The sequence below is a fragment of the Brachionichthys hirsutus genome, chromosome 8 (assembly GCF_040956055.1).
Source record: "Brachionichthys hirsutus isolate HB-005 chromosome 8, CSIRO-AGI_Bhir_v1, whole genome shotgun sequence".
NCBI classification, from domain to species: Eukaryota; Metazoa; Chordata; class Actinopteri; order Lophiiformes; family Brachionichthyidae; genus Brachionichthys; species Brachionichthys hirsutus.
Window position 1 is genome coordinate 15,866,176 of NC_090904.1, and position 21,828 is coordinate 15,888,003.

Consider the following 21,828-nt stretch of genomic DNA (forward strand, 5'->3'; position numbering starts at 1 on the left):
TTCCTGCAGGATCTGTGTGGTGCTACCAAGATCATTAGAGGTCATGGTTTTCAGTAATAGCTATTTTACACACCTTCAACACGGTGGTCTGTCACCAAAAGCTGTCTTTTCTGGGTCATCAACTTGTTTCAAGTGTGAATAAGGCTTTTTCATTACATTTAATGGGATTACAAGTTTCAAAAGATCCAGACTGAAGGTGAGCATAACAAATTATACTTTAATTGAATGTGATTACTGAATAAGAGAACTGGTAATCACGCGCACTAAAGTGACTACGGAAAGTCCTGATTTAAGACAGAACTCCTGCTTTCTCTTCTTCAGTGAAGCTGTTAGATGCAGTCCCATAATCCTTTGTGTTATACTGCTGCCCTAATGCTCTCATAAAGGTCAACCAAAGACAGACAGAAGTGTTTTTGCTGATATGCCGATAAAAGTGAGTCACAAACGCTATATTTTGATCACAACATTAGTTTTCTTATCCCGAATGACATTAATGTTGTAATGTTCTCATTTTCTGAACTCAGTGTTGTATGACAAAATATCAACAGATGTTGAAAGTAAATGAGATCCTATAAACTGTAGAAGATATCATCTCTGATGGTAAATTTTATCTCAGCAACACTGCATAAATTAAATTGTGTGGTTTAATAGGGTCTCAAGTATTCCTTAGGTAAGGTCCGTTCTCTCCTGATTTGACGCAATGTCTGTTCATACGCTGTAAAAAAAAAAAAAGCATGCAAAATTCCAAGAAAAATTACCAAATTCCGCGAAAGCTGGACCGCGTTATAGCGAGGGACAACTTCATAAAATGTTAAAATGTTATCCATTGACGGGATGATTCTATATTATGTGTTTTTTACCCTCGCCGAAGGGGAGGCGAGGGTATTGCAATTGGGTGCGTTTGTTTGTCTGTCTGTTTGTTTGCTTGTTTGTCTGTCCGAGCGCACAACTCAAAAACTAGTAACCCAATCGACTTGAAATTTTTACACAAGCAAGGTTCTGTCCGTGGCTCGGTCCTCCCCGAGAATGGCGTTGATCCGGATCTGGATCCAGATTCTAGAATTATTTTTACGTCTGGAATTGTGCCTGTGCTGTAAACTGCCACTTTAAGAGGGAGGGACACGAATGGCATGATGGGAAAAAGAGAAAAAGAGTCCCATCATGCCCTTGTAGGGTCACCCATGGCAAACAGGTCCTAGGGGAGGGACCAGACAAAGGGTGGCTCAGAAAACCCCAATGACGAGTGAAACAATTGGTCCTGGGCTTCCCTTGCCCGGACGCGGATCACCGGGGCCCCCTCCTGGAGCCAGGCCTGGGGGTGGGGCACGATGGTGAGCGCCTGGTGGCCAGGTCTTCACCCATGGAGCCCGGTCGGGCATAGCCCGAAGAAGCTACGTGGGACCTTCCTCCCGTGGGCTCACCACCCATAGGAGGGACCAGAGGGGTCGGGTGCGATGTGAGCTGGGCGGCAGCCGAAGGCGGGGACCTTGGCGGTCCGACCCTCGGCTCCAGAAACTAGCTCTAGGGACGTGGAACGTCACCTCTCTGGCGGGGAAGGAGACTGAGCTGGTGTGCGAGGTTGAGAAGTTCCGACTGGATATAGTTGGCCTCACCTCGACAAGGGCTCCGGAACCACTCTTCTTGAGAGGGGTTGGACTCTCTTCCACTCTGGAGTTGCCACTGGTGAGAGGCGCCGGGCAGGGGTGGCAATGCTTATTGCCCCCCGGCTCAGTGCCTGTATGTTGGAGTTTACTCCAATAAACGAGAGGATAGCTTCCCTCCGCCTTCGGGTGGGGGGACGGAACCTGACTGTTGTTTGTGCCTATGGTCCAAACAGCAGTTCAGAGTATCCACCCTTTTTGGAGTCCTTGGAGGGGGTACTGGAGAGTGCTCCTTCTGGGGATTCCCTCGTTCTGTTGGGGGACTTCAACGCCCATGTTGGCAATGACAGTGAGACCTGGAGGGGTGTGATTGGGAGGAATGGCCCCCCTGATCGGAACCCGAGTGGTGTTTTGTTATTGGACTTCTGTGCTTGTCACAGATTGTCCATAACGAACACCATGTTCAAGCATAAGGGTGTCCATATGTGCACTTGGCACCAGGACACCCTAGGCCGCAGTTCGATGATCGACTTTGTAGTCGTCTCACTGGACTTGCGGCCGCATGCCTTGGACACTCGGGTGAAGAGAGGGGCGAAGCTGTCAACCGACCATCACCTGGTGGTGAGTCAACTCCGATGGTGGGGGAGGATCCCGGACAGACCTGGCAGGCCCAAACGTATTGTGAGGGTCTGTTGGGAACGTCTGGCAGAATCTCCTGTCAGAAGGAGTTTTAACTCCCACCTCCGGGAGAGCTTTGACCATGTACTGGGGGAGGCAGGGGACATTGAGTCCGAGTGGACCATGTTTCGTGCCTCCATTGTTGAAGTGTGGTACACCTAAAAATGTGACCACGTTGTTTTAAGTTTCCTAATTGGTAATTATAAATATTAGTATTTATAACATTTTTATTTTTGCTACAATGTTATTCTACGGTCACTGTTACATTTTCTAATTGTCGTTAGTATTTTGTTTCCCTGTATTTATATTAGTAGGGGACTCGTTGCAAGGTGTTGCCGCAGGGTGAGTTTGACGGAGGAACTTCCAGGTGCCCAATGCATTCTGGATGTTGAAGGCACGGCTCGTGTATTTATTCCTCCGTCCCTTTTCATATATTTACAGGTACGTTCGCGGTGAAGTACAACTAAAAACGTGAACGTATGGTCTTTACATGTACCGGTGTCGGTGTATACCGTGGTTTCGATGATTTAAAGAAGTCCAAGGTCTTTATTTTATGGCGCACGTGGCTAAGCTACCATTATTAGCCACGATGTTGTATCAAGCTAATGCTAATAATTCAAGCGGTTTGTTCATGTGCATATAGTGTTCGAATATTTTATATGTCATATCTATTGAGTATTTGCTGTGTTTTCACCAATTGGGAGTAAGCTAATACTGCAATTTTGAGTTTAAAAGTCCAGTTTAATAGCAACTAATTATAGTATTGGTTAGCTGAATCGGAAAGTAATGTTTCTCTGAAATATCTGAATGTAATTGGTGGCAAAAACACTGCTGTACACTGTTAAATATTTGTTGAGAATAATAGTAAAAGCAGAGAATGCATTCTGGATGTTGAAGGCACGGCTCGTGTATTTATTCCTCCGTCCCTTTTCATATATTTACAGACTGCATATTACTGCTATGGCAGCCCCGCTGTTTGGGACCTGTAACAGAAGCGGCCGATCGGTGCTGTGGCCGTAAGGTGGTCGGTGCCTGTCGTGGCGGCAATCCCAAGACCTCTTGGTGGACACCGGTGGTGAGGGATGCCGTCAAGCTGAAGGAGTCCTATCAGGCCTTTTTGGCCTGTGGGACTCCGGAGGCAGCTGACTGGTACCGACAGACCAAGCGGGGCGCAGCTACCGCGGTTGCTGAGGCAAAAACCCGGGCATGGGAGGAGTTCGGTGAGGCCATGGAAAACGACTTCCGGACGGCTTCGCAGAGGTTCTGGACCACCATCCGGCGTCTCAGGAGGGGGAAGCAGTGCACGGTCAACACTGTGTATGGTGGGGATGGTGCACTGCTGACGTCGACTCGAGATGTTGTAGATCGGTGGAGGGACTACTTCGAAGACCTCCTCAATCCCACCGACATGCATTCCAGTGAGGAAGCAGGGCCTGGGGACTCGGGGGTGAGCTCCTCTGTCTCTGGGGCCGAGGTAGTTAAAAAGCTCCTCGTGGCAAGTCCCCAGGGGTGGATGAGATCCGCCCGGAGTCCCTTAAGGCTCTGGATGTTGTAGGGCTGTCATGGTTGACACGACTCTGCAACATCGCATGGACATCGGGGCAGTGCCTCTGGATTGGCAGACCGGGGTGGTGGTCCCTCTTTATAAGAAGGGGGACCGGAGGGTGTGTTCCAACTACAGAGGGATCACACTCCTCAGCCTCCCCGGTAAGATCTATTCAGGGGTACTGGAGAGGAGGGTCCGCCGGATTCAGGAGGAGCAATGTGGTTTTCATCCTGGCCGGGAACTGTGGACCAGATCTACACCCTCGGCAGGGTCCTTGAGGGTGCATGGGAGTTTGCCCAACCAGTCCACATGTGTTTTGTAGATTTGGAGAAGGCATTCGACCGTGTCCCTCGGGGAGTCCTGTGGGGGGTGCTCCGGGAGTATGGGGTGTTGGACCCCCTGATACGGGGTGTCCGTTCCCTATATGACCGGTGCCAGAGCTTGGTCCGCATTGCTGGCAATAAGTCGGACCTATTTCCAGTGCGGGTTGGACTCCGCCAGGGCTGCCCTTTGTCACCGATTCTGTTCGTAACTTTTATGGACAGAATTTCTAGGTGCAGCCAGGGTGTTGAGGGGGTTCGGTTTGGTGACCTCAGGATTGGATCGCTGCTTTTTGCAGACAATGTGGTCCTGTTGGCTTCATCAGGCCGTGCCCTCCAGCTCTCACTGGATCGGTTCGCAGCCGCATGTGAAGCGGCCGGGATGAGAATCAGCACCTCCAAATCCGAGGCCATGGTTCTCAGCCGGAAAAGGGTGGAGTGCACCCTCCAGGTCGGGGAGGAGATCCTGCCCCAAGTGGAGGAGTTCAAGTACCTCGGGGTCTTGCTCATGAGTGAGGGAAGAATGGAGCGAGAGATCAACAGACGGATCGGTGCAGCGTCTGCAGTGATGCGGACCCTGCATAGATCCGTCATGGTGAAGAGAGAGCTGAGTCGAAAGGCGAAGCTCTCGATTTACCGGTCAATCTTTGTTCCTACCCTCACCTGCCGGTCGATCTCCGTTCCTACCCTCACCTGTGGTAACGAGCTTTGGGTAGTGACCTAAAGAACGAGATCCCGGGTACAAGCGGCTGAAATGAGCTTCCTCCGTAGGGTGGCTGGGCTCTCCCTTAGAGATAGGGTGAGAAGCTCAGTCATCCGTGAGGAGCTCGGAGTAGAGCCGCTGCTCCTCCGCGTTGAGAGGAGCCAGATGAGGAGGCTCGGGCATCTATTCAGGATGCCTCCTGAACGCCTCCCTGGTGAGGTGTTCAGGGTACGTCCCACCGGGAGGAGACCACGGGCCCAGGACACGCTGGAGAGACTATGTCTCTCGGCTGGCCTGGGAACGCCTCGGGATCCCCCCGGAAGAGCTAGAAGAAGTGGCCGGGCTGAGGGAAGTCTGGGTTTCCCTGCTTAGGTTGCTGCCCCCACGACCCGGCCCCGGATAAGCGGAAGACAATGGATGGATGGATGGACACGAATGGCATGATGGGAAAAAGAGTCCAGAAGGAGTCTTGTAGTACGTTCCGGAGCAGCAGGGGCCAAACCTGCTCTAGCTTGCTGCTCCGGAACGTACTACAAGACTCCTTCTGGACTCTTTTTCCCATCATGCCATTCGTTTCCCTCCCTCTTAAAGTGGCAGTTTACAGCACAGGCACAATTCCAGATGTAAAAATAATTCTAGAATCTGGATCCAGATCCGGATCAACGCCATTCTCGGGGAGGACCGAGGCACGGACAGAACCTTGCTTGTGTAAAAATTTCAAGTCGATTGGGTTCCTAGTTTTTGAGTTATGCGCTGGTACAGACAGACAAACAAACAAACGCACTCCTCTTCGGCGAGGGTAATAATATTCTTTACTCAGATGCCAATCAGCTGTCTCTTGCGTCAGATGATTAACTCTTCCCATCTAATGAAGCCAAAGTAATGCAGGGCTTTATTCAGCAAGCCCTAAATATCAACATAGTGCAGCATCACCGAGGATGGCTCAACCAGGGCTCCTCTCTAAATTATGTTAACCCTAACCCTAACGACCCTAAACCTAACGATCCTAACTCTAACGACCCTAACCCTAACGATCCTAACCCTAACGACCCTAATCCTAACGACCCTAACCCTAACTCTAACGACCCTAACCCTAACCCTTCCTGTACGTGTCAGCAATGGTCACAAAAGCAGGACGTTAGTTTTGGAGGCAAGCAGCCTGAAGTCCATGTGACAGCAAAATGTGAGGTTCTGATCGGCCTTCGAGCAGAACCAGAACCAATCAGACAGCAAAATGTGAGGTTCTGATCGGCCTTCAAGCAGAACCAGAACCAATCAGACAGCAAAATGTGAGGTTCTGATCGGCCTTCAAGCAGAACCAGCCTACGGCTCCTCTTCATGTCCACAACAAAACGCAGAGCGAGGACGCAACGTCCAATCAGAAAGGGAGTCTCACGCTGCTGATCTCCGGTCTGCCAACCTGAGCATTACGCGCACGTCTCCACCAGGAAGGACGCACCTGAACGCGCCCAACAGCTGCAACTTTCGGATCTGTTGAGCCCTGGCTCCGTCTGACGCGCACTCCAGCGTGCTTCGGTTGCGCGCTGTCTGGCACGCTCACAGTGACGGGCAATGCAGAGGCTCCCGCGCGTTCTGCCTTTTCTCCGCGCGCTCCAGCAGCACGCACGCATTGTGCAGCCCGCGCTGAATCCGACCGTCATTCCGTTCTCTGCCCCCCCGGGGGGGGGGGGGGGGTTGGCACCCTTCGCTGCCATCCGGCCGTCCCGGTTATGGCTGCTTTTTTTCAGTGTCGCACGCGAGCCGCGCACAGTTTGACACCTGTGCGCGGATGCGATGGCGTGAACATGAGACTCACCGACGGCTCCATCCAGGAGGTCCGCGCACAGGAGCAGGCACAGCGAGAAGACGCGCATCGTTCCCTTCATCTGCAGTAAATCCCCGACTACGCGCGCTCCGCGTGCCCGCTGAACGATCCCCGCCATTCCAGAGGGATGCGACCGAAAGGAGCCCAAAGACTGTTCATGATGCGGCGAGTCGGAGTGGAGGGACGGGAGAGGAACCCGAAACAGAACCCGAAACAGAACCCGAAACAGAACCGGAGAAATGAGTCAGTCTGGTTTAAAGAACACGCGGAGGAGGGAGTCTCTCTGTCCCTCTCTCTCTCTCTCTCTCTCTCTCTGCCCCCTCTCTGTCTCTCTCTCTCTCTCTCTCTCTCTCTCTCTGTGACCCTCTCTGTCTCTCTCTCTCTCTCTCTCTCTCTCTCTGCCCCCTCTCTGTCTCTCTCTCTCTCTCTCTCTCTGCCCCCTCTCTGTCTCTCTCTCTCTCTGACTCTCGGTTTTTCAGTTTTCTTTCATCCCACTCTGGATTCAGACCCCTCTAATTGCTGGATTTTCATTTATTTTTTTAAACATTAATTTAATGTTTTAATTAAATTTTTCTATGGATCCTTAGCAGCCGATATCAAAACAACAAAATAATACTTACTAAATACTTTATTTTTTCCCTCGGAGGGTAATTTGGTTTACAGCAGTTACAGTCTAACTGTAGTCTGCCGCATGCGACCAGCAAATGTGGGTGAAGTGTCTTGCCTAAGGACACAACAAAAGTGTACACATGTGCCTGAGCCGGGAATCGAACCGCCAACCTCTCGACCATAGGACGACCCTCTCTTTTTAAAAATAAATAAATAAATTAAAAAAAAAGGACACGAGCCAGCCAGGAGTCGAACCTAGAATCTTCTGATCCGTAGTCAGACGCGTCATCTTTTTTTTTTATCTTTTATTATCAAAATTTCATATTATTTACAATTGTACAATATATACAGTGATAAAAGCTTGTGTCAGCAGTCCATACGTGCGTACTCATGCGTACTCCAAACCGGCACCGAAATCATAAAACCATAAACACAGCAAAACATAAGGGTGAGTAGGCACGAGGCCTCTCACCAAATCATAAACACATAAACTCAGGAAACATAATGGTGGACAGACACACTTGGCCTCCCACCAAATCAAAACAAATCAATAAAACCAAACATCAGTACTTCAGTCAAAATTAAATTTCAGTGCATCACCGTGCATTTGAACCAAAGTGCTCCCCTCAATAAACCCCTGCAGAAAGTCTTTGTGATCAATGTTTTTGTGTAGTGTCGTTATTGTCCTCCTCACCGTGTTCCTGAATAACCTCCAGACGTCCGTTACATTATTTTCTTAGTGGGCCAGATTCCTCCTGAATTTCACAGCATACCTCGCATGGCTCAGGACCAGGTTTAACAGATTGATGTTCTCCCCCTTCTTCTTCCCAGTCACTCCAAACAGCCACAACGCCTTCCACTCCATCTCCACCACAAACCGTCCTCTCCAGCATCTGTCAATCATCTCCCTCATCCTGAAGCTCTCTACATTCAACAAACTCATGCATACACGTTTCTACACTCACGCTACACACATCACATTCTTTCTTCACAGTCGCATCAAACCTACTAATTATTACATTATTGAACACCCTATTGTGACGTAACAGAAAATCAAAATCCTCACATTCATGGCTGTTCCATTCCACCCTCAGGTTCTTCCATATCGTTTCCACCCTCACTTCGTTCACTACTCTCACCCACACTCTCTCTGCAGCCGGTCTCCTCACCTCATTCGCCCTCAAGCATTTATACACCATTCTCGTCTTGACATTCTCCAGCCTCACCCTCCGTTCACCCTCACCCACATACATCTCGATCTCTCCTTCTTCACACGCTCCGGCCTCCTCCTCAATCATTCTCATCCATTCGCACGGCATTCCACTCTTCATTCTCTCCATCACTCCTTCCGCCGTGCCCCGGCAAATCTCTTCCTCCCTTTCCCTCACCTCATCCACTATCACCTGTGCCCTCATGAACCCCGGTACATATTCGTAGACTACATCCCTGATCTTCCTAAACCCCGCCTTCCACATGACCCTGTTGTACATTGTGTTCCCCTCGTGTGTTATTTGTGGGTTAAAGAACAGTGGTTGCTCCCATACCTGCTTCACGTTCGCACACTCATACTTCACATGCTTCACAAACTCTCCCCATGCCGCCAGTACTTCCACACCCTCTCAACCACTGCTCCACCATGGCCTGGATGAGGCAGTTAGGTTAGGGTTAGTGTTACTTTATTAATGCTTGTTCAGTCTTGTTCGAAGTCCCATCTGAGCACAAGATTACAGCAACATTAGAATCAGAATCAGAATCAGTTTATTGTCAGTGAGGGTTCAGACTAGGAATGTTTCTCGGTGAAGTCGTGCTACATCTAACAGTAATGACTAAATACAAAAACATACAAGTACAGAGTACAGACACATCACAGAACAGCATATCCTGCCTGCTACCAGGAGGATGGATGATGTTGCATGATCTCCAAAATCACAAGAGTGCAATGGGGCAACAAATCCTGTTGAGACTCCCACAAACTTGACAGGCGCCCCAGGCTGTCATTCTAGTCAGGAAGGCAGCATCGCCTTGGCAAGGCGATCCTGGATTGCCACGTTCTTTTGCTCTGCCGTTGTGGCTGTAGCGCTGCAGGCCTTTTGTCAAATGATCCTCATGTGATTTACTCTTCAAAGTCCAGGGACAGCATGCCAAACCCGTTCTCCCAAAAGTATGAATTCAGGTGAATAAAGTCATCGGTTTCCCAATTTCAGTGAAGTCCACTCAATATAGCAAAGCGACATCCCCCGGGCTACATTTCCATTAGCATCCATGATTTTTATTTATACTGCCTGGTATTTATACTGGTATGTTTACACACCAAGTCGCTTCATAATATGAAGTAGCTGTTCCTCAAAAGACAACTGCACATATATTTGACCCCCGAGAAGCATGAGAGTGCATGTAGACATTTAGCCACCCCCCCTGCCCTGACAGCTGCTCTCAGATGGCAGAGAGAGGGTTCAACTGTGCAGCGCTAATGCTCCAGCACATATCTATAGAGGGCAGTGTGAACAACATACCCACTTGCAAAGAGGCGCCTTCCATCTTGCGAGAGTCCATGGAGTCCTCTCCTGTGCTCACTTTTCTTTTGGCACCACAGACATAAATCAATAGGCCGTAAACTGTCTTTAGGTTTTCAGGATCTGATGAAGTGAGAGGAAGAGGGAACCTGACAAACGGATAGAACGGGCTCAACGCTGCCTCCTCTCATTCTTCCTTGCTCTCCAGTGATTATTAACTACTTGTCCCTTTGAATTATTTGTTGTGATGCTTGTAATGTTGCCCCTAATCCATTATCTATTTTGTCAACATATAAAGTGTTGCTGGCAGCTACTCTGCTAGAAGAGCTTGATACAGTTCTCATTCTAGTCTTCATCCATTCTGAGTCATTCATTTTCTGACTCAGCACATAGAATAGAATAGAATAGAATAGAAAGCCTTTATTGTCATGGCATAGTAGCTACACAATGAGATTAGGAGTGCAGCTCTGTCTGGTGTCTAATAACAACATAAAATACAAATTATAACGGAACATTCAAGTATTTGCAGGATAATTTAAAGTGATAAACAGTGCATGCAGAAGATCGACCAGTATTTAGCATGTTAATAGTATACATTAGTTATTGCACATAGTGAGTAGTTGTGTGTTTAATCCTGATTGCTGTTCAGAGCTCTGATGGCTCTCGGTATAAAACTGTCCCTGAGTCTGTTGGTCCTGCTCTTGTTCAACCTGTAGCGCCATCCGGAGGGCAACAGGTTGAACAAGGTGTGTCCAGGGTGGGAGGAGTCTCTGACGATGTTTGTAGCTCTGCTGAGGTAGCGAGAGCCGGAGATACAGTCCAGGGGGGGGCAGAGAGCAGCCGGTGATACAGTCCAGGGGGGGGGCAGAGAGCAGCCGGTGATACAGTCCAGGGGGGGGGCAGAGAGCAGCCGGTGATACAGTCCAGGGGGGGGGGCAGAGAGCAGCCGGTGATACAGTCCAGGGGGGGGGCAGAGAGCAGCCGGTGATACAGTCCAGGGGGGGCAGAGAGCAGCCGGTGATACAGTCCAGGGGGGGGGCAGAGAGCAGCCGGTGATACAGTCCAGGGGGGGCAGAGAGCAGCCGGCGATACAGTCCAGGGGGGGCAGAGAGCAGCCGGCGATACAGTCCAGGGGGGGCAGAGAGCAGCCGGTGATACAGTCCAGGGGGGGCAGAGAGCAGCCGGTGATACAGTCCAGGGGGGGCAGAGAGCAGCCGGTGATACAGTCCAGGGGGGGCAGAGAGCAGCCGGTGATACAGTCCAGGGGGGGGGCAGAGAGCAGCCGGTGATACAGTCCAGGGGGGGGGGCAGAGAGCAGCCGGTGATACAGTCCAGGGGGGGCAGAGAGCAGCCGGTGATACAGTCCAGGGGGGGGGCAGAGAGCAGCCGGTGATACAGTCCAGGGGGGGGCAGAGAGCAGCCGGTGATACAGTCCAGGGGGGGCAGAGAGCAGCCGGTGATACAGTCCAGGGGGGGGGCAGAGAGCAGCCGGTGATACAGTCCAGGGGGGGCAGAGAGCAGCCGGTGATACAGTCCAGGGGGGGCAGAGAGCAGCCGGTGATACAGTCCAGGGGGGGGGCAGAGAGCAGCCGGTGATACAGTCCAGGGGGGGCAGAGAGCAGCCGGTGATCTTCTGGGCTGTGTTGATACTCTCTGCAGGGTTTTCCTCTCCGCTGCTGTGCGCGCGGCATACTACACCGTGATGCAGTACCCAGGATGCTCTCCAGGGGGCTCTGTAGAAGGCCACCAGCAGCTTCTCCTCCAGGTGGTTCCTCCTGAGCACCCTCAGGAAGTGGAGTCGCTGCTGGGCCTTCTTCACCACCGCCGTGGTGTTAGCAGACCGGGACAGGTCGTCGGTGATGTGGACCCCAGGAACCTGAATGAGGGGACCCCCTCCACGCAGCCCCCCATGACGGTCAGTGGACCCTCTCCACGCAGCCCCCCATGACGGTCAGTGGACCCTCTCCATGCAGCCCCCCATGATGGTCAGTGGAGCCGGGTCTGGGCTGCGCTTCCAGAAGTCCATGATGAGTTCTTTAGTTTTTGTGGCGTTCAATGAAAGGTTCTTCACCGAGCACCACGCCACCAGTTTACCAACCTCATCTCTGTACGCCGACTCGTCTCCGCCCGAGATGAGCCCGCCCACGGTGGTGTCATCAGCGAACTTGATGATGGCGTTGGAGGGATGGGTTGGCGTGCGGTCGTAGATGTACAGCGAGTACAGGAGCGGACTCAGTACACAGTACAGGAGCGGACTCAGTACACAGTACAGGAGCGGACTCAGTACACAGTACTGGAGCGGACTCAGTACACAGTACAGGAGCGGACTCGGTACACAGTACAGGAGCGGACTCGGTACACAGTACAGGAGCGGACTCAGTACACAGTACTGGAGCAGACTCAGTACACAGTACAGGAGTGGACTCAGTACACAGTACAGGAGCGGACTCAGTACACAGTACAGGAGCGGACTCAGTACACATCCTTGAGGGGAGCCGGTGTTGAGTGTGACGGTGGGAGCCGAGTCTGACCCTCTGTGTGCGGTCAGACAGGAAGTCCTTAATCCAGGTGCAGATGGAGGTGGAGAGTCCAAGGTGGGAGAGTTTAACCGTTAAAATGTCCGGGATTATCGTGTTGAACGCTGAACTGTAATCCACAAAAAGCATCCTCACATAGTGCCCCCGGTGGTCCAGGTGACTCGGTGCAGTGTGAAGCGCTGTGGCGATGGCATCATCAGTGGAGCGGTTTGCTCTGTAGGCGAATTGGTGGGGGTCCAGAGTGTGTGTGTGGGGGGGGGGGGGGTGTCTTTGGTCTTTAGCGATCAGCCTCTCGAAGCACAGGCGTGAGAGCAACAGGCCTGTGATCATTCAGGCTGTCGATGGCGACTTCTTGGCGACCGGGATGATGGTGGCAGACTTCAGGCAGGGGGGGGGGGGGGGGGGGCAATGGACTGTGACAGGGAGCGGTTGAAGATGGTGGTGAAGACCCCGGTCAGCTGATCAGCACAGGCTCTGAGTACCTTCCCAGGTACTCCGTCCGGCCCTGCAGCCTTCCTGGGGTTTACTGTCCTCAGCACACGTCTCACTTCCTGTTCCTGAAGTATCAGTGTGCTGCTGCAGGAGGGGGGGGGGTGACCGTGCCCGCTCTGTCGGCCTCAAAGCGGGCAAAGAAATGATTTACTTCCTCTGCCAGCGAGGCGTCCCCGTTCAGTCGCCTGGTTGCTGTTCTTGTAGTGGGTTGTGTGTTGAATTCCCTGCCACATCCTCCTTGGATTGTTCCCGGCGAAGTGCTCCTCAATCCTCCGTTTGTAGGCCCCCTTGGCCTCCTTGATGCCTCTCCTCAGGTCTGCTCCGGCCTCGCTGTAGAGGGTCTTGCTTCCAGACCTGAAGGCGGTGTTGCGGAGTCTGAGGAGTGCCTGCACTTCACTGGTCATCCAAGGTTTCTGGTTGGGGAAAACCCGGATCCATTTACTGACTGTGACAGTGTCTACACAGTTCTTGATGTAGGAAAGTACAGTGTCTGAGAGTAAGGTGCCTCTTTGTAGGCTGAGTCGTTGTTTTTAATCAGTCCTACAACGGTGGTGTTGTTGGTGAACTTCACAATGGTGTTTGTGGGGTGGATGGGGATGCAGTCGTGTCTGTGAAGAGAGAGAAGAGGAGAGAGCTGAGGACACACCCCTGCGGTGTTCAGTGTTCAGGATGAGTGTGGAAGAAGTGCAGTTTCCAATGCTGACGCACTGTAGTCTGTTCCTGAGGAAGTCTCGTATCCATGCGCACAGTGAACTGCTTTAGCCCAGGTTGCCCAGCTTTGTGACAAGTTTTGGGGGGAATGACTGTATTAAATGCAGCACTAAAGTCCATGGAGAGCATCCTCACATAGGTGTTACTCTGGTCCAGGTGAGTGAGGGCTTTGTGGAGCGCCATCATCCATGAGGTGAAACAATAGCAGAACAAACAGACAACCAAATGGTTCGATAAAGAGACTGAAGTGCAACTCAAATGGGGTTTATTGCAGCTCATGGAAGGTTAACAACATGTGGAGGAGGCAGGGTCAAATCAGTTGTGCCAAGTAAACAAAACCACTAAAACAAAACCAGGCCCGACTACCCGTCTGCCGTCTCGGATAACCAACGTAAAGAAAAGGCTGCCTAAGAAATCTACTAAAGGTGAACAAAACGTACAGAGTTGGCAACAACCGCTAAACCTAGTGTCTCTAGACAGAAATGAACTATGTGTGCAAATATACAGGGTACCCCCCAACTCAAAAAACACCAAAATGCAACATCGGTCAAATTCCTCAGTATCAAAAAAGGGCCGAGACCCCGGAGAGTGCTCCTTCTTGTAAGCAGGTCCTGATGGTGATTGGCTAGCCACCCCCGTCCTCACAGGTGGAGATCAATCACCGCCATCATCTCCTCCACCTGGCAGCACCTGCAAGAGAAGGGTGAGGGACTGTGCAGCGGGAGGCTCTGCAGGCATGTAACACCATCATGACAGCATCCTCTGTTGACCTGTTGATCCAGGTCAGCAGGGATGGCTGACTTGATGGCAGAAAGGATCAGTCTTTCAAAGCATTTAGTGATGATGGGGGTGAGATCAACTGGGCGGTAGTCATTTAGGCAGTTGACTGTGTTCTTCTTGGGTATGGGGATGATGATAGCTCATTTAAGGCAGGTGGGAACCACAGACTGTTGTATCGAGAGGTTGAAGAATGTTTATGAATACCTCTGCTAACTGGTCTGTGCAGTCCTTGAGGAGGATGACATCTGGGCCAGGTGCCTTCCTTGCATTGACTCTGCGCAGGGTGGTTCTGACCTGATATGGATGTAGTTGTAGCAGGTCGTTCCCCGCTGGTAGAGCAGAAAATATATGTCTGGGTTCCTGCTGTGATGCTCGAAGCAGACAAAGAACTGGTTCAGTGTACCTGGGAGGGTGCTGTCTGATGGTATCGTGGCGGTAGTGTTGTTATTGTAGCCAGTCAGAATTTTAATCCTCTGCCACATGCCTCTGGAGTTGTTGTTGAAGTGGGCATTGATGCGCTGCCGGTAACTGCGATTGGCCTTCTTAATGCCCTTCCTCAGATTTTTTCCATGTCTCTTGTAGCTTTGTGGGTCCCCAGCTTTGAAGGCAGTATCCCATGCCTTAAGCAGGGTCTTCACTTCGCAGTTTAGCCACAGTTTCTGGTTGGGGAACACGAACAGATTGACACAGGTTGCATCTTCTGAAAGGAGACCTGGTGGTGGAACCAGGAAGTGCAGAAGTGTATACAGGAAAACAGGTTAGCTAAGAAGAAGATTGACATTGAGAGGACAGAAGAGAGTAAACGGGAGGACAGGGAGACGAGACGCAAGGTAAAGGCAGAGGTGGAAAAGGTCAAACAGAGGGCATTTGATGACCTGTATGCCAGGTTTCAGAGTAAAGAGGTTGAAAATCATCTGTACAGGCTGGACAGACAGAGACAGAGATGGGAAGGATGTTCAGCATGTTAGAGTGATGAAGAGTAGAGACAGGAAGGATGTTCAGCATGTTAGAGTGATGAAGAGTAGAGACAGGAAGGATGTTCAGCATGTTAGTGATGAAGAGTAGAGACAGGAAGGATGTTCAGCATGTTAGAGTGATGAAGAGTAGAGACAGGAAGGATGTTCAGCATGTTAGTGATGAAGAGTAGAGACAGGAAGGATGTTCAGCATGTTAGTGATGAAGAGTAGAGACAGGAAGGATGTTCAGCATGTTAGTGATGAAGAGTAGAGACAGGAAGGATGTTCAGCATGTTAGAGTGATGAAGAGTAGAGACAGGAAGGATGTTCAGCATGTTAGTGATGAAGAGTAGAGACAGGAAGGATGTTCAGCATGTTAGTGATGAAGAGTAGAGACAGGAAGGATGTTCAGCATGTCAGAGTGATGAAGAGTAGAGACAGGAAGGATGTTCAGCATGTTAGTGATGAAGAGTAGAGACAGGAAGGATGTTCAGCATGTTAGAGTGATGAAGAGTAGAGACAGGAAGGATGTTCAGCATGTTAGAGTGATGAAGAGTAGAGACAGGAAGGATGTTCAGCATGTTAGAGTGATGAAGAGTAGAGACAGGAAGGATGTTCAGCATGTTAGTGATGAAGAGTAGAGACAGGAAGGATGTTCAGCATGTTAGAGTGATGAAGAGTAGAGACAGGAAGGACGTTCAGCATGTTAGTGATGAAGAGTAGAGACAGGAAGGATGTTCAGCATGTTAGAGTGATGAAGAGTAGAGACAGGAAGGATGTTCAGCATGTTAGAGTGATGAAGAGTAGAGACAGGAAGGATGTTCAGCATGTTAGAGTGATGAAGAGTAGAGACAGGAAGGATGTTCAGCATGTTAGTGATGAAGAGTAGAGACAGGAAGGATGTTCAGCATGTTAGAGTGATGAAGAGTAGAGACAGGAAGGATGTTCAGCATGTTAGAGTGATGAAGAGTAGAGACAGGAAGGATGTTCAGCATGTTAGAGTGATGAAGAGTAGAGACAGGAAGGATGTTCAGCATGTTAGTGATGAAGAGTAGAGACAGGAAGGATGTTCAGCATGTCAGAGTGATGAAGAGTAGAGACAGGAAGGATGTTCAGCATGTTAGAGTGATGAAGAGTAGAGACAGGAAGGATGTTAGGCATGTTAGAGTGATGAAGAGTAGCGACAGGAAGGATGTTCAGCATGTTAGAGTGATGAAGAGTAGAGACAGGAAGGATGTTCAGCATGTTAGAGTGATGAAGAGTAGAGACAGGAAGGATGTTCAGCATGTTAGTGATGAAGAGTAGAGACAGGAAGGATGTTCAGCATGTTAGAGTGATGAAGAGTAGAGACAGGAAGGATGTTCAGCATGTTAGAGTGATGAAGAGTAGAGACAGGAAGGATGTTCAGCATGTTAGAGTGATGAAGAGCAGAGGCAGGAAGGATGTTCAGCATGTTAGTGATGAAGAGTAGAGACAGGAAGGATGTTCAGCATGTTAGAGTGATGAAGAGTAGAGACAGGAAGGATGTTCAGCATGTTAGAGTGATGAAGAGTAGAGACAGGAAGGATGTTCAGCATGTTAGAGTGATGAAGAGTAGAGACAGGAAGGATGTTCAGCATGTTAGTGATGAAGAGTAGAGACAGGAAGGATGTTCAGCATGTTAGAGTGATGAAGAGTAGAGACAGGAAGGATGTTCAGCATGTTAGAGTGATGAAGAGTAGAGGCAGGAAGGATGTTCAGCATGTTAGTGATGAAGAGTAGAGACAGGAAGTATGTTCAGCATGTTAGAGTGATAAAGAGTAGAGACAGGAAGGATGTTCAGCATGTTAGAGTGATGAAGAGTAGAGACAGGAAGGATGTTCAGCATGTTAGAGTGATGAAGAGTAGAGACAGGAAGGATGTTCAGCATGTTAGAGTGATGAAGAGTAGAGACAGGAAGGATGTTCAGCAGGTTAGAGTGATGAAGAGTAGAGATGAAGGTGTTGACAGAGGCCATTAATGTGCCAGGAAGATGGAAGAAGTATTTTGAGGAATTAATGAATGATTAAAATGAGACAGGAAGTGACAGATGAGCTCGGGTGTAGTTAGAAAGGCGATGAAGAGGATGGAGAATGGGAAGGCAGCTGGACCAGATGGCATTGCTTTGCATGTATGGAAGTGTCCAGAGGTACGGTAATACTCCGGACAAAGAAAACAATAGCACCGGCACTACGGCAGTAGGTATAGGGATTATTAATACAATCCTAGAGGGGAAGAAGATGCCAGAGGAATGGAGGAGAAGTGTTCTTCTGCCCATTTTCAAAAAGAAGGGAGACATACAGAGTTGGGGAAACTATATAGAGGGATAAAGCTGATGAGTCATACAATACGAAGTTATGGGAAATACACTAAGTACAGTATTTGTGAGCAGCAGTATGGCTTCATGCTGAGGAAGACTACCACAAATGCAATATAGAAGTACAGGGAAGGTCAGAAGGAGCTGAATTGTGTCTTTGTAGATCTAGAGAAAGCCTAGGACAGGGTGCCCAGAGAGGAACTGTGGTACTGCATGAGGTACTGTGGTACTGCATGAGGAAGTCTGGAGTGGCGGAGAAGTATGTCAGAGTAGTTCAGGACATGTACAACAGCGGTGAAGTGTGGAATAAGAGCTTAGGGTACAGGTGGGATGCACCAGGGATCAGCTCTGAGCCCCTTTTTGTTTGCCATGGTGATGGATAGACTAACAGATGAGGTGAGAATTTAAAACACTAAAACTAACAAAAGAAAAAGAGAGATGAGGCAGTGACACTCCACGGCCAACCTGCCTTCGAGACGGGGAAAACAAAAGATGAGGAGACTGGGAACGAGGGAGGGGAAGCACCTATATACGCCCCCCCCATCAGTGGCAAATGGGTTACAGGTGCTTCCTCCCACACCTGCCTGCCCAATTAACTCCAATCATCCGGTTACATTCGGGATGCCCTAAAACAATTAGGCTGCAGCAACAGACTCCAAACAAAAACCAGTAATATCTGCATTAACTCAAGTGGTTCGCTCCAGACCGACAGGTTGGTGGTAGCTAATTGTTTTAACAGCTTTTTCACCACTGTTGCCCCCTGTTGGTCAGCAAACTCCCCCCGCATTCAGGTCTGTATGGTTCTGACCACATCCAAACTCACTATGAGAAGCTAGGTGCTAAAAAGGACACTTTCTCTTTCACACCTGTAAATACTGTTGGTGTGCTAAAAAAAAACTAATTGCCCTTCAATTGTCCTAACAAGGCCACAGGCCTCGACCACATACCCACCCGGTTCCTCAGAGACGCAGCTGTCTCTATCGCCCCCGTGGTAACCCATCTGATAAATGTATCCATCAATCAGTGCCACGTCCCACAGGAATTCAAGACGGCACGGGTTATCCCTCTGTATAAAAAGGAAACAAATTAGAACCTGGCAACTACCGCCCTGTTTCCATCCTTTGTTCCATCTCAAAGGTTATGGAGAGAATAATCCAGGAGCAAATCAACCGCTACCTCGCCGAGCATAACCTGCTCTTTGAATTCCAATCGGGCTTCAGAACATCCCACTCCACTGACACGTGCCTCATATATCTGACCGACTACGTCAAGCGTGAAGTAGACTCGGGCAAATACTGCGGCCTGGTCATGCTGGACCTCCAGAAGGCCTTTGACACCGTTAACCATTCAATCCTATTGAATAAACTAGGGGCGATTGGTTTTGATAGCACATCAACAAACTGGATGAAATCGTACCTTGAGGGACGAGAACAAATGGTGGACATAAACGGAACCTTGTCCTCGTCCCTCCCGGTGAGCTGTGGGGTTCCTCAAGGCAGCATTCTAGGGCCGTTACTGTTCCTCCTATACATTAACGACATGAATGCTGCCTGTAACTGCAAATTGTTCCTGTTTGCTGATGACTCAGCACTCCTGATTTCGGGAGAGGACAAAGTGCAGGTTGAGGAAGCTCTCAGCTCTGAGGTCACCAGAATCCGTACTTGGCTTACTGATAACAAACTGTCACTACATCTTGGTAAAACCGAATCGATTCTTTTTGGGTCTAAACACTCTCTACGTGAGATAAATGTTAATGATTTCAAGGTCACAGTCGATAATACAGTAATCTCCAGCAAAGAAGAGATTACCTATTTGGGCTGTGTTCTTGACAAATACCTGTCTGGCGATAGTATGGCAACTAAGGTGATCAAAAAAGTCAATCAGAGAACAAGATTTTTGGGCAGAATGTCTGCTTTTGTCAACAGAAGTGCTCTCCGGACTCTTGCTGGAGCCTCGTTCAGCCCCTCTTTGACTATGCTAGCACCTCCTGGTACTCCAACATCAAAATGTCCCTGAAAACCAGGCTCCAAACCTCCCACAACAAACTGATTTGGCTACTCCTCAATCTGGGGCCCATGACCCACCTTCTTCCTGGACATTTTGCTAGCCTAAAATGGCTCAGGGTAGAAGACAGGGTTAAACAGCTCAAAATGGGATTGGCATTTAAAATAGTCAATGCAGCTCTGCCCTCAGTCCCCTCAATCCCTGCATACCTGAATACACACCTCCAAAGATTTATAATAATAATAATGCATTGATTTTATATAGCACTTTTCTGGGTACTCAAGGACGCTTTACACGGTACGTACATTATTCATTCACTCCATACTTGGTAAGGTGACAGGGTGAGGCTGCCAATCTCAGCCATCAGTCCTCCTGACCCCACTGACATTCAATCATTCACTCATTCACACAGGCAATGTGGGTGAAGTGTCTTGCTTAAGGACACGACAGTGTACACATGTGCCCGAGCCGGGAATCGAACCGCGAACCTCTTGATCATAGGACGACCCTCTCAACCACCTGACCCTCTCAACCACCTGCGCCACCTGGGTAAATCATCTTTTTACAATACTGCCCCCCAAGGGTGGAACTGTTTGACTCCTGCCCTCAAAACGTGCACCTCTTTGGCCTCCTTCAAAACAGCCCTAAAAATACACCTTTCAGGGGGACAGAAACGGAGATAGTCATCACGACTCTCTCCGTTTTATTTGTATTGTTAAATGTCTATGATTTATGTACGAAGGACTTTCAACGGAAACAAGACCGCAAGGGCCTTTTAGAAATGCTCCTCTTAGACAGGATGTTTGACTGTACTTGTACTGTAATACATGCTACTGTGTGACTGTACTTGTACTCTAACATTCTATCTAATAAATATATTCATCATCATCAAAGTAGAGTCGTTGTAAGTTGACTTTTATGCATTGCTCTAAAGCAGTGGCTCTCAAATGGTGGGGCGCCTGTGACCGCGGAGAACGTGCTTTTTCTTTTTTGCCGTACGAGATTAAAGTGTAATTGCACATCCACTCCAGTAGTTGGCAGTGGCGCCCTGATTGTCAGAGTGTGCGCAGGGAGTATTAGCAGAAGAAGAGCGGTTTTGCAAACAAACCCTCAAGAGACAGCGCGGAGAAATATTTAACAGAGACGGAGATAAGACAAAGGAAGGTCAGTCGAAAGCCAAGACGAGGAAATATGACGTAGCGTACGTAGCGCACGTAGCGTACGTAGCGTACGTAGCGCTTGGCTTCACCGTGACTACGGTGGGAGACGAGGGAAGACATGGCTTCCTCATTTTGCTAAAAGCACAATTCTTTTTTCATTTTGGTTTTGTAGGTTAAAGTGTTTTATATTTTGTGCTCCTGAGTTAATGTTCCTGATCAATTTTAATGCATTATTATTTATTGATGTTATATAATTTAATTTATTATTTAATTGTAAAAAATTGTAGTTTAAGGATTAAAAAATAAAATTCAGGCAAGTTGATGCACTTCAAATATTTTCTGTTGCAGACTAAAAAAATGGTAATAAAGTTATTCTTTGTTGTAAGTTGATCTATATTTCTTTCTTTTTCATATTTCTTTTTATGTTAATGAGGATTCAAGAGTGCTTTTTTTAGGGGGGGGGGGGGGGGGGGGGTTTCTTCCTGGGGGGGGGGCATAACAGAAAATAATTGAGAAGCACTGCTCTAAAGAAAATTTGGATTCATGTCATCGTGTCCGCATTGAAAAGATATTCCAGTCCATTCACTTTGTTTTTCTAAAGTGAATTTATTCTCTTGACGATTAGAAGTTACACGACCGGTCTTCATCCAATAACTCTAAATGGGGAAGCGCTCCCATCCACTTGCTCATGACTTGGTACTGTCTTTAGTCAGCTTTGATTGCTTGTCTCCATTTCAACCCTTCATTGCAGATGGTCCTCTTCGTCTTCTCATGCAATCAGGGATGACTTTTCTCAGTAAAGTTAATCTCAGTGTATCTCATGTAGAAAACAATGGCACAATAATCCAAAGGCCTTTTTACCTCTCATTTGTTGTAATAAAAAATAAAAATCCACCACACCAGTACACTGTACTGCAGCGAACTACACTGGAAATGTGTTTTCTAAGTTCAGGGGTAATGTCCAAAAGATATGTTATCAAGCTACATACAATAAGACCGAGGGTTTGGACGCATGCTGTGCTCATGCACATTTGACATGCAGGCATATTTGTCGAATC

At 49.0% G+C, this 21,828-nt stretch overlaps 1 protein-coding gene across 1 annotated transcript in view; it reads right to left on the reverse strand.

Annotated features, from left to right (window-relative positions):
• The window catches only part of igsf21a (immunoglobin superfamily, member 21a), a 192,409-nt gene extending 185,618 nt beyond the window's left edge, over positions 1-6,791 (reverse strand). Inside the window, exon 1 of the mRNA XM_068742179.1 lies at positions 6,665-6,791. Within this exon, the coding sequence (XP_068598280.1) occupies positions 6,665-6,791 (127 nt within the window). The remainder of the gene's footprint in view (positions 1-6,664) is intronic.
• Positions 6,792-21,828: the final 15,037 nt, after the last annotated feature.